This window comes from Canis lupus, chromosome 5, assembly GCF_003254725.2.
Source record: "Canis lupus dingo isolate Sandy chromosome 5, ASM325472v2, whole genome shotgun sequence".
Classification (NCBI taxonomy): Eukaryota; Metazoa; Chordata; class Mammalia; order Carnivora; family Canidae; genus Canis; species Canis lupus.
The window spans coordinates 56,913,496-56,926,228 of NC_064247.1; the positions used below are offsets into that span (position 1 = coordinate 56,913,496).

Below are 12,733 nucleotides of genomic sequence, written 5' to 3' on the forward strand. Positions count from 1 at the left end.
TAAAAAATTAAAATTAAATTTAAAAATCTTTAAAAATATATATTTTATTTTAAATTCACCCAACAGGGATCCCTGGGTGGCGCAGCAGTTTGGCGCCTGCCTTTGGCCCAGGGCGCGATCCTGGAGACCCGGGATCGAGTCCCACGTCGGGCTCCCGGTGCATGGAGCCTGCTTCTCCCTCTGCCTATGTCTCTGCCAATCTCTCTCTCTCTCTCTGTGTGACTATCATAAATAAATAAAAATTAAAAAAAAAAAAAAAGATAAATTCACCCAACATGGGGCTTGAACTAACAACTCTGAGATCAAGAGTTGCACACTTCACCAACTGAGTCAGCCGGGCACTCCTGTACAAGCTGTGTTTTAATGCTTTAAAACTTTACAACCACAACTTGCCCTTTATGTGTGAACTTCAGACTTTGTACTTCACTGGGCACACCACAGTTCTACTGCATACAGCCAGAGGGGAGAGAAAGCAAGGCAACAGTCTCAAACACCCAGCAGTTCACTCTGTCCTGCGCACTGTGGCTGTGTGTACTGTACACAGTCCGTGTAGGGAGAGCTTCTGGTCCTAAAAAAGCCCACATAAGCCTGAGTAAGAATACCCTGGCCTGTCACCCATCTCTCTGCTGGGGCACGCCACGGTGCAGGCAGGTGTACTTGGGCTCGGCACATGTTTCTTAGCAGCATGATGGGCTACAAACCTAAACATTTCAGCCTTGGTGCATTATGGTCATCCTGAAAGGTGTCACCCAGGAGAAGTGCCCAGTAGGCCCAGGAAGGCCCAACAAGTACCTACCTGCTCTGTCGGCCTTGAGTGCATCCCACACATTGCAGTTGAAGTCATCGTACCCTGCGAGGAGGAGGCGCCCGCTCTTGGAGAAAGACACCGAGGTGATCCCACAGATGATATTGTCATGGGAGTAAGTCATGAGCTCCTGGTCTGCACGAAGGTCGAACAGCCTGCAGGTGGCATCATCTGAACCAGTGGCAAATGCATTGCCATTTGGAAAGAACTAGAAAGCAAGTCAAGAGAGTATGCAAATGTACAAAGAGAAGTACCGGAAACAGGCCTGCCCAACAGCAGGGCTGCTGCTGGCACAGGAGGGAAAGGTCAGCAAGGACTGGGCTCTAGCAGACGCAGAGGGGGTTGGAGTGGCAGCTGCCCAGGTACCTGGAAGTGAGGGCATTGGTACTGGGGCAGACATAGCCACTGTCCTCCCAAAAGAGAAGACTTCATTTCATGATTAACTATTTTCCAAGAAGCAGGAAGAGCCTGGTTACCCCTGAGGGCAACGAGCAGCCAGATTAGCCTTGTGGAGAAGGGACCCCCAGACCCAACCAACCAGATACCATGCTTCACATCTCACAAAACCCCTTTCACATCATCGGCTATGCCCCAACCACTGGGCTGAGGGCATAAGGTTCCTGCTCAAAACTCAGCCTCTGCTTCCTGTTCCTAAGAGGCTGTATTGCCTTGTTTGCCAAGGCAAACGAGAGGGAAGCCAAGGTACCAATCACTGGATTGCCCCTGCACACAACAGGCTCAATGCCAATGTCTGTGAGATGAACGAGTTAACACAGAATTAGCTGGCTTCACAAGGACAGACCATATCACACTTTTCTATAAAGAGTTTTTGTAAAGTAGGTTATAGTTGATAGAAAAAAAACAGAACATCTAACCCTGAAAACATTTTATGACTTAATGGTGTGTTCTGCAGCACACAATCTAACTTGCAAACAGCTGGAAAAGGACCCCGACTCACACAGATGGCATTGATGTCGGACTCGTGGCCAGTGAAAGTTTGCCGGCACATCCCTTCTCGCACATCCCAGAGTTTGGCTGAAGCATCACAAGCACCAGAGACAAACAGTCTGGTGTCGGGAGCGAGTGAAAGGCTCATAACATCCCCAGTGTGTCCAGTGAACGTGGTTGTCTGCTGGCCGGTCTCGATGTCCCACAGAGCACTATAGCAGGAACACAGGACAAACAGTCATCTAACTTTGTCAGACAACCAGTCATGTGACTAACACTCCTTCAAACCACCCAGGACCACAGTAAACCTCCGCACTTTTTTTCCTGACAAATCTAAATTTGTAATGTGACTTTGTTTAGAAAAGAAGCCAAAGCAAACAAAATACAGATTAGAATGTGGCCCCAGGGTTTGGAGCAATGGTTATCTCTATGTCAACTTAAACACCTGCAAAGAGGGAGCCAGTGACCTGTACTCTGTGTGGGCTTGCCAGGAGCAACAGGGAGCTGCTGGAGGTACCCCCAATGGGGCAGAGAATGTGAATCTACTGCTGCCAGTATCAATGCCAGAAGCTAGGACAGAGACAACACCAGCAACGCTGAGGTCCCATGGCTCCTCCCTGGAGCAACAGACAGGAGATGGCTAATGTGCCATGGTGGCAGCCCTGACTTTGGTGCGCCCCGCAGCTGTCAGTGTGAGCAGCTACTTGAGAGCTGCAAAAGTAAGATGTGGACAGTGCTTCAACCCTAGGAAGCACCAGCACTGAACACTGCTCTGCTCATTCCAGCCTCCCAGGAAATCTGGTTGAAATGCAAATCCAGTCACATGGTTTACTGGATACCATGCAGGGGTTTCCGTGCCAGGGACTGGGGGACTATGGGGAAGAAATAAGATGTGCCTACGACTCTGAAAAACACTTTTTTTTTTTTTTGTTTTTGTTTTTTTTTTTAAAAACACTTATTTGTAAGTGAAAAAGCTTTAAAAAGTATTTTCTAGGGGCACCTGGGTGGCTCAGTTCATTAGGTGTCTTCGGCTCAGGTCATGACCTCAGGTCCTGCATTAGGCTCCCAGGAGCAGGGAGCTTGATCTTTAAAAATATATATCTTCTAATACAGAAATTCTTCCTAAAATTGATGTAGATTATAAACCTTTTATGAACTTATACAATTTATATGAAGAGAACACGGTATAACAGGAAAGGCTGGATATGGGAGTCAGGACCTGGTGCAGGGCAGGTCTCCACATCATGCCTCAGAGACCAGAAAAGCTTTCAAGGACAGCTTGAATCTAAAATGACTCATAAAATACCTATTGGAACCAAACAATGTAAAAACCCTTAAGTCAAACTTCTAGCCTTAGCAGATGGCTTACTCTTTTATTTTTTAAAGATTGTATTTATTTATTGGAGACAGAGCAACCATGATTGGGGTGAATTGCAGAAGCAGAGGGAGAAACAGACCCCCCTCTGAGTAGGGAGCCTGACGTGGCGCTCGATCCCAGGACCCTGAGATCATGACCCGACCCCAAGGAAGAAGCCTAAGGGACTGAGCTGCCCAGGTGCCCCTGGGCTTTTAAACAGGAAACTAGGGGATCCCTGGGTGGCTCAGCGGTTTGGCGCCTGCCTTTGGCCCAGGGCGCGATCCTGGAGTTCCGGGATCGAGTCCCGCGTCAGGCTCCCGGCATGGAGCCTGCTTCTCCCTCTGCCTGTGTCTCTGCCTCTCTCTCTGTCTATCATGAATAAATAAATTTTAAAAAATAAATAAATAAATAAACAGGAAACTATTAAGAATGTGTTCTACATCCAAAACCAACCAACCAATCAACCACCCATCTGATCATTTAAATTGTATGCTCTGGTGACACAAATGAAAATTCTAGAGATTCTTTAAGTGGGCTTCTAACTCTAAGTGAGGTAACAGCTCAAACTCAGGAATTCTGACACAGTCAACTTGAAACAATAAGCCCTGCTCCTCAGCCCTGCTCAGTGTCCACATGGCACAGTGCTAAGAGGGGATGGAAACACACCCACTCCCCTCCGCCCCTCAAAGGGCTGCTGAGTGTCACCCAGCCAGGGAGTGTGTGCTGGGGAAAGAAAAGCAGGCACTTCTAGTACAGTTGCAGCTTCAATGTCCCTGAGTCAGTCCTTCCTTGTTCCAAATTAAACTCTGAGCTTTAAAATCTACACAGTACCATGAACTCCATATCACTCACACACTTGTGTTTGATGCCTCACAGACACTTCATCTTAAAAAAAAATTGGCCTAATTAATGTCAAGAATCTTATTTCCTACACATCCAAGGCAGGCAGTATGAGAAAGGCATGGCGCTCGGATGCTCACCAAGTGGTGTCCCCAGAGCTGGTGACGATCTGATTGTCATCCAGGAAGCGGCAGCAGGACAGATAACCTGGAAAACAAACAAAGATGATGACCCTGACCTGATTCTGAGGTCCTGTAAATAGAAACACACACTGGCAGAATGATTACACCTCAAAGTCCTACATGAAGGTGAAGACTGTTGCCTCATCAGGGACCCCTGGCCCTGGTATCCCACTCAGTAATAAATAAAGAAAGTAGCGAAGCCCTCAGGGCATTGGCTGATAGCACACAGGGCAGGGGGTGGTGGTGGTGGTGGTGGTGGTAGACAACAGGGCAAAAGGCAGGCAGTGAGCAGAGTAGCCCACACACTGGCAGACACTGAGCAGGTACAAGAATTCCTTCCATCTCTGCTCCTCTGATCCATATGTGGGGACAATAGGTTCCCTTCCCACTCAGACACCCACTCATCCCACAAGAACTTAACCCTGGCACCTGGAACACATAGCAATTAGGAATGCTTCTTTCCCTCCTGGAGCCCACACTCCAGTAGGGAGAGAAAGTGTGTGAAGGAAGGGGAGAGAAATACCTGCAGAGGCCTCCTGAACTCTCCAGGAAGACATAGCCAGAGCTGCGATTGGGGTGCCAAGCAGAGCAGTACAGTTGTTTTCTACAGGACACTCTAACAGGCAAGTTGGCGAGGAAATGGCTAAGTGTTGCCTGAGCACCCAACCTGCCAAGCGTGTGGGAGGTGAGGCAGAGCTGTGGAGCTGGGATGTAGAGGGTAGGAGGTACTGAAATTCCTAACTTTGATCAGCTTTTGGTATGAGGAAAAGTGAAACAGAAAACCAATTCTGCAGTACCTACACATTATGGTTTCTAATTAGTTAAGCTTTGTTTAGTAGTTTATAGTTTTGTTCTACTATGAGTGCCCTTAAGGACTAGAAATGCAGGGTAAACAAATCTAACCCCAAAAGGAGTGTGCCCAATGGGCTGGCCAGGATGGTACCAGAGCTGTCCCCACCCCAGCTGGCCAGGCAGTCAGAAGGAAGGTGCAGCAGCACTTGCCACTCTTGCAAAGATGAAACACCCTTGTAAGGTATGCCCTGAAACCTTTCTTCTCAGTCCACACGAGAGCCATGTATGATGTTGTGCAAACCAGTAAAATAAACAAAATACAAAGAAGAAAGCTACAGAAGAGTTCTGGTATGTAAAGTAAATATTTGGAGATGATAATTTTTAAATATTAGCCATGTGTCTAAAAAATGATGTATGGTCAAATACTTCCCAGAGCCCATGTCACGTCAATCCACAGGGACATTAAGGACCCCAGCAGTGAATCAATGTCCAGCTGGGTGAGGAGTGGCCTTTGCTGAAATCGCCTGATGACAAAGTCACACTGTGCACCTGACCCATGGCCCCCACCACACGGCATGCCTCTCCAAAAACAGCATTTGCTTTTTGGTGCATTCTTATATTGTTCAAGTCAGCTCAAACTCCCCTCCTTTCCAGAAGTTGGCACTGCATGTCCAGCCCCATCTAGTGAGGTACCCAGTGGACCCTCCACTGACCCTTACTCTGTACCATCATAGCCTCTGCTTGACTGAGGAGTGCAGGGAAGGTGGGATAGAGTCATGGAGACTCCAGCACCAGCAGTGTCTCCAGCAGGGCCAGGCAGGACACACGTACGCCAATGGCCCAAAGAAACATGACCTCCGGATGCTTGGGTGGCTCAGAGGTTCAGAATCTGCCTTTGGCTCAGGGCATGATTCTGGGGTCCTGGGATTGAGTCCTGCATCGGGCTCCCCGCAGGGAGCCTGCTTCTCCCTCTACCTAAGTCTCAGTCTCTTTCTTTCTGTCTCTCATGAATAAATAAATAAAATCTTTAAAAAAAAGAAAGAAAAAAATATGAGCTCCAAGACAGTGTCTGTCCACCTCATGTATCATGCAGGTTGTGGTCTAGCCAGGCAGAGCACATGAACGTCCCACCTCCAGGACCAGAGATGGCATGCTGACACATCAGCTCCACCGCTGGTAAAGTCAGGTGGACTCTGTGGAGCCTCAGATGATCAGCAAGTGTCAGGTAAGCTTAAGGGCCAGGAAGATCATGGGAAATTATTACATTTACAAAACAACGTATGGCCCCAGACAGTCATGGAAACTCTCCACACTAAGACCCCTCAGGTGAAGAGAACGCACAAGACAATGTCCCCTCTCTGGGTCCTAAAGGTCTGCTGGCAGCACAAACAGTGCTCATGCAGACAGGGGTGGGAGGCACTGCTGGGGAAGGTGGCTTTTACATTCATTCCCTGTCTGTAGTTGGAGCTTTCAAAATACATACACAAATATTTTAATTAAAGTCAGGGTTGGGATCCCTGGGTGGCGCAGCGGTTTGGCGCCTGCCTTTGGCCCGGGGCGTGATCCTGGAGACCCTGGATCGACTCCCACGTCGGGCTCCCTGCATGGAGCCTGCTTCTGTCTCTGCCTGTGTCTCTGCCTCTCTCTCTCTCTCTCTCTCTCTCTCTCTCTCTCTGTATGACTATCATAAATAAATTAAAAATTATTTAAAAAAAAAAAAAAGTCAGGGTTGCCTGATCACAATCTTGTAACTTACTTCTTGGTCCTCTTTGAATTTTATACATTGAGAGACCAAAAAAAAAAAAAAAAAAGCCACATAGATACTATATATATATACATACCTGTATTTTTTTAGATATTACATTGTCTGCTTATTTTTTAAGATTTTATTTATTTATTCATGAGAGACGGTGGGGGCGGGTAGACATAGACAGAGGGAGAAACAGGCTCCTCGCAGGGAGCCCGATGTGGGACTCGATCCCGGACCCCAGGCGGGAATCACACCCTGAGCCACACACACCAGACGCTCAACCACGGAGCCACCCAGGCGTCCTAGCCAGATATTATGCTTTTTTATAACGTTTTATTCTTCCATAAAGAAAAAGTAGAAACCTAACTTTTAAATAGGGCTAACACACAAGTATTGCGCATCAGTGTTCAAGAGCACTGTGATGGTGCCCATCTAATACAAACACTGGGTCATCTGGCCTATGAGCATGGCAGATGGTACGGCGACAACAGTCTCAGAAGGGCCCAACAGCGCTCCCTATGGGGACCAGGACAGCCTCACAGGAGCCATCTGGCTGAACATAGTGGCTTCAGAATGTGGGCTTTGAGGGGGCATCTGAGTGGCTCAGTAGGTTAGTGATCGACTCTTAATTTTGGCTTAGGTCACAATCTCAGGGTAAGAAGGCTCTATGTTGGGCAGGGAGTCTGCTCCTCACTTTTGCTCCCCCCAGTCTCACTCCTCCTTTTTTTTTTTTTTTTAAAGATTTTATTTATTCATGAGAGACAGAGACAGAGACAGAGAGGTAGAGGCACAGGCAGAGGAAGAAGCAGGCTCCATGCAGGGAGCTGGATGTGGGACTCGATCCTGGGACTCTAGGATCACGCCCTGTGCCAAAGGCAGGTACTAAACCACTAAGCCACCCAGGCAACCCTTGTTCTCTCTTTCAAAAACAAACAAACAAACAAACAAAAGAATAGGGGGCAGCCCAGGTGGCTCAGCGGCATTCTCTGAGGAATCGCAGCCTCTTCTTGAACTGGGGATGGTCTCAGGGAACTGTTGGGAAGATCACAGCTGTCTGTGCACTCAAAAAGTTTTAACAATCAGTGGCAGTGACCATCTTTGTTAATGAAGAATGAATAAATTACCTGGAGGGCTGTCCAGGTAATTTTTTGCATATACATGTGTATATGTGTGTAGGGTGGGGTTACCTCGGGTGAAGAAGGCCCCCCACCAGAGGTGTGTGTGTGTTTGTGTGTATGTGCGGGGGTTTGCCTCAGGTAAAGAGAACCCCCTCCCCAGGTCTGAGTGTGCTACAGAGTGTGCTACACAGTGGCCAGCCAGTGGTGCTGCTGTCCTTTGGGAGCTTAGAGAGCATCTGGGAATACAGACCCCCAACAGACATGGGTGCCAGGTCCAGAGATGCAAGGGCACAAGGGTGTCCCTGTGCACCTCACAGAGACCATGGGTGACAGTAACAGGACATGCTAGGGAACAGCCTTGTCCAGAGACAGGAGGCTTGAAATGAGGCAGTACAGAGAGTAGGTACTTGGGTCAAGGACCATGGGGGGAGACCCAGGGGTTTTGTCTGTTGAGGCCTGGAGGACAGAGGCAGGATGTCCTGACAGAGTATGTTGCCTGCTTGGGAATCTGTTGCCAGAGGAGCAAATACACTTACTTCTGCATGTGGAGAAGCTACTGACCCAAAGAGAGCAAAGCCAAGAGTACCAATGTGGGTAGAAGAGTGACTCACATGGCCTGCCAAGACCAAAAGGCCCAGCTAAGCAAACTTCTCCCAAGAAAATGGCTATAAGCTGAGGGGTCATTCATCCATAAGAATGTTCACACTACGGACAAACTGAAGACTGCAGACATCCAGCAACAGAGACGCATCAGCACCCAAGGGACTCTCAACTCTTTAGAAACATCATAGTTCTGGGTGAGACTATAGATTAAAAACACAAAAGAAGAGAATTTAAAGTTATTTTCCCAAATTTTCATAGTGAGCACATTGGTGGTTTCAGCCAGCCTACCCCTAGAAAGCACCAATGCACCAAACTGGGTGCCTGGGCTAAGTCAGAGTTGCAGTCGGACACACAAGGCCCCATCGCGGGTGGCCACCAAGCAGGTACTTGTGCAGCATCCGATGCAGCTTCTGTTCTGGGAGGGATTACAGTTCAGCCCAGAGATAGAGGGAAAGCCAGCTGCCCCACACTCTGGTGCACATGGCAGCCAGAGAGCAAAGACAGTGAGAAAACACTGTTCAAGTAGTTTGGTTAAAACGGGGTAAATACATGATGAAGTAACCTAAAGATGTGAGAGTGAGGAAATACCAAAGAAGGGATTTATTAAGAGTTAGGAGAGCTTAGGAGCGCCAGTGTGACTTAGTCGGTGAAGCATCTGACTCTTGATTTAGGCTCAGGTGGTGATCTCAGGGCTGTGGGATCAAGCCCCGCATCAGTCTCTGTACCAGGTATGGAGCCTACCTGGGATTCTCCCTCGCTCCTTGGTCCCTCCCCACCCCTTCTCTAAAATAAATGAGTTAAGAGAGTTTATAAAGCATTAATGGCACTAGATGGAATCAGATGAAAACATAAGCAACCTAGAAACACCTTCAGATGCATTCACAAGGCTGTGTGACCTCGTGCTCTCAAAACTCAGGGTTTTGGGCAGTTTGCCATCATCCTTCCAGGATGGTATGAAATCTGGATCCAGGTAGTCAATCCAGGAGGCTGGATGGGGTGGGTGTGGGACCCAGTGTGGCCCATGGCAGGCATAGCCAGGACTTGTGGCAACCCTAGGAAGAGGCTCCTTCTGTGTATGGCTACTGAGCAGGCAGAGAGGTGGCAAGGGGGCCATCCAGAAGGCAGCCAAGGGGCAAGCAGCACACATTCCAGACAGGACCATGAGCCCCTGCACCCAGCCAGGCATCAGGCAGCCAGGCTCCCCAGGAATGGTCCATGAGATTATTTAGTGAACAGTGAGACCTGACTTTCCCAGACTGTAACACTAACACACACACACACACACACACACACACCCTAAAGCATGTGTCCTGTTAAATCTAACTAACTGCCAATGAAGTGGGTGCCAAAGAGCAACCGTATTATAACCCCTGGAGCAGAATTATGGGGAGACATCTTTCCCCCTATAGCCAAGTGTGCTGCAGTATGCCAGAAAAACAAGCGATTAGCAGACAATGTGTCCAGTTCACTGTGCTTTCACATGAGTGTAAAATATTCAGCTTCAGATTATAGGAACAAACTATCCCTAGAAAATGAAGTTGCCACCACAGCTGGTTTGGCAGGAATGATAGGCAGTCATTGAGCAACATACCACAGTTGTATACCCAGAAAAACTCTGGCTAAACTCTTATCAAAATGTTTATACCTCTGTGGCCATCTTGAGCAGATGATCCTGGGAAGGCAGTGTGTCCACACTGCAATGAGACATTGAGGAAGGAAGGTACCTTTATGAGCAAGTGTCAATTCTTTCCTTGTTAGCATGAAGGGACCTGCTCTGAGAATAGGTCTGTGACACCAGGTCTGACACTTCCATCAGATGTGAGTCCTCAGTGAGTTCCTCATTTCTTAAATATAGGGATTTCCACCAAAACAGCAGTCAGAAAGTTGTACTCTGTATGTAATACATTTATACTAGTGATAATAAACATCCCATCTCAATTACTGTGAATTCAGTCCATTAGCCATTTCCAGAGGGCATCCTTTACTCTGTAAGACAGAGCAGCACCTGAGGGTTCCTCTCTGAAGTACTGCCAAAGAACTTCCAAACCCTGGGTAGCTGTTTATTCCATATGGGCCCTTACATCCCATGGAAACAACAGCAGGACACAACTGATTACCAAGAGCCTTATCCCTGAAGCTGAGTGCCTAGGATTCCTGTCCCAGGGCTATCAAACATGACTAGGAAGGATTCAGTACACCTGATAATGGCACTCACAGGCCTATTTAGTGTAACTGCATTTCTAAGATTATATAAGAAAATGTCCCTACCATGGCTTAAACACGAGTTCTCAAGCTAATGCTCAGGCCAGAGAGACGTATAAGTGATGAACGGACATTCAGGCCTGAGACAAGACAAAGATAGCAACCCTCAAATGTGTGGAACCCTTTAACAGTTCACACCTTAACCCTCTGACTAAAACAAGACTATTTTAAGCTTATGAAATTGTAACCTTTATTGACTTGAAGCTGAAAATTATGTATCATGTCTGAAGAAAGTAACACTCTTTTAAGAGCCAAACTGTGTTGTGTGTGTGTGTGTGTTTTTTTTTAAGATTTTATTTATTCATGAGACACAGAGAGAGAGAGAGGTAGAGACACAGGCAGAGGAGAACAGGCTCCATGCAGGGAGCCCAACATGGAACGTGATCCTGGGACTCCAGGATCACACCCTGAGCCGAAGGCAGATGCTCAACTGCTGAGCCACCCAGGTGTTCCCCAAATGTTTTTAAGAAACCACTCAACTCCCAGGAAGTAAAATTTTATGACATATGAAGGAAACAAAAATTTCAAAAACACTAATTTCCTCTAATACTAATTTTGTTTTTTGTTTTGATAAGTGCAGTGTTAAAAACCTAAAGTCTTAATTAAAAATGGAATCAATGTATTGAATCTGATTATAAATCAACAATTGATAAACATTAAGAATGTATGTGTGTTGGAAGTTCATCAACGTGGTAACAAAGTGGTTTATGAAGTATGCTCATTGGATAGAATCACCCTGCTTGCAAGGACCATGAAGATATAGTCTACCCCAGCTTCTGGCAGGGGGGTAGCAGTTCTATCCACAGGAGCCAATTTCCCACAGAAAATAACTATGAGCTCTGGATAAACATAAAAACAAATAGGAGCACATGGTTAGGTCATTCAGTTAAATAAGTAGCTCTTAATCTCAGGATCATGAGGAGTTTGAGCTTCATGTTGGGTTTGAGACTGCTTAAAAATGAAATCCTTAACACAAAAAACAAACATCTAAAGACACAGGAAAGAGAAACAGACAAAATGAAGGGAAGCCTATACTTGGGAAAAAAAAGAAAAGTACTGAGTTTGTTTTTATGGCAGGTCCCCATCTGAGACACCACATGGGTAAGACCTTCTTGAATCGCCAGCAGACAGATTTGCGGGCAACCACAGTCAGAAAGTGAAAGAGAACCTAGAAAGGAGAAAGCCACAGAAAAGGAGACTTCAGTCATGCACCTAAGTGCTCGAAGCTTACATGTGAACCACACAAAGAGCAGGCTCCACATGACCTGGCTGATGGGAAAAGGACAGACGTGGCTTCTGTGGCTGCCTGAAAGGACACAGCATGGCCATGTCAGAGCACAAGAACACAGTCTCTGCAACACAACACTTCACAATAACCAGGGGATAGTTCAAAATTACTGATCGTACTAAGAGGAAGTGTCACCCCCTACTGAAGAGAAAAGAGTCACCAACACCAACCTCTAGAGGGATTAGCTGCTGAAATGGCAGACAAAAATTCTCAAGGCAGCTCTCGTAACTATAATGAAGGATACCAAATATATATGTAATAAATAACAAGACAGGAAATCTCAACAGAAACGTTAACAAATATGTTTTTAAAAAGCAAACAAAATCCTAGAATCTAAAAACAGAACATCTGACATATACAGGTTCCTCAGTGGTCAGAGTATTGGGGGTGACAGAAGTCACATAAGCCCAAGGACAGATCTGTAGAAGAGGGAGACTACAGGAAAAGGTGGAGAGCCACAGGAACCCACAGAACCAAAGGAAAACCCACACACTGCAGTGCAAAATGAGGGGAGGCTACAGAACAGAAAATATATTTGAGGACATGGCCTAAAATGTCCTCAATTTAGTAAAAGACAAAACTTTACAAATTCAAGATGTTGAAGCATAATAAATACAAAAAAATTTTTAAAGTGCTAAAAGAAAAAATGTCAACCCCAGAAATCAAAATATCCAGCAAAAATACCATTCAAAAATGAAGGAAAACAGGAGCACCCGGCTAGCTCAGTCCATGGAGCACCCAACACTTCATCTCAGGGTTGTGAGTTCAAGCTCCATGTTGGGTGTAGA

General features: G+C 46.6%; 1 protein-coding gene across 4 annotated transcripts in view; it reads right to left on the reverse strand.

Moving 5' to 3' along the window:
* Positions 1–12,733, reverse strand: part of GNB1 (G protein subunit beta 1) — a 101,316-nt gene that overhangs the window by 4,306 nt on the left and 84,277 nt on the right. For all 4 annotated transcript variants that reach the window (XM_025427493.3, XM_025427491.3, XM_025427492.3 and 1 more), the window contains 3 exons: positions 4,091–4,157; positions 1,764–1,965; positions 797–1,013 (listed from right to left, as the gene is read on the reverse strand). In XM_025427493.3, coding sequence (XP_025283278.1) covers positions 797–1,013; positions 1,764–1,965; positions 4,091–4,157 — 486 coding nt within the window. The remainder of the gene's footprint in view (positions 1–796; positions 1,014–1,763; positions 1,966–4,090; positions 4,158–12,733) is intronic.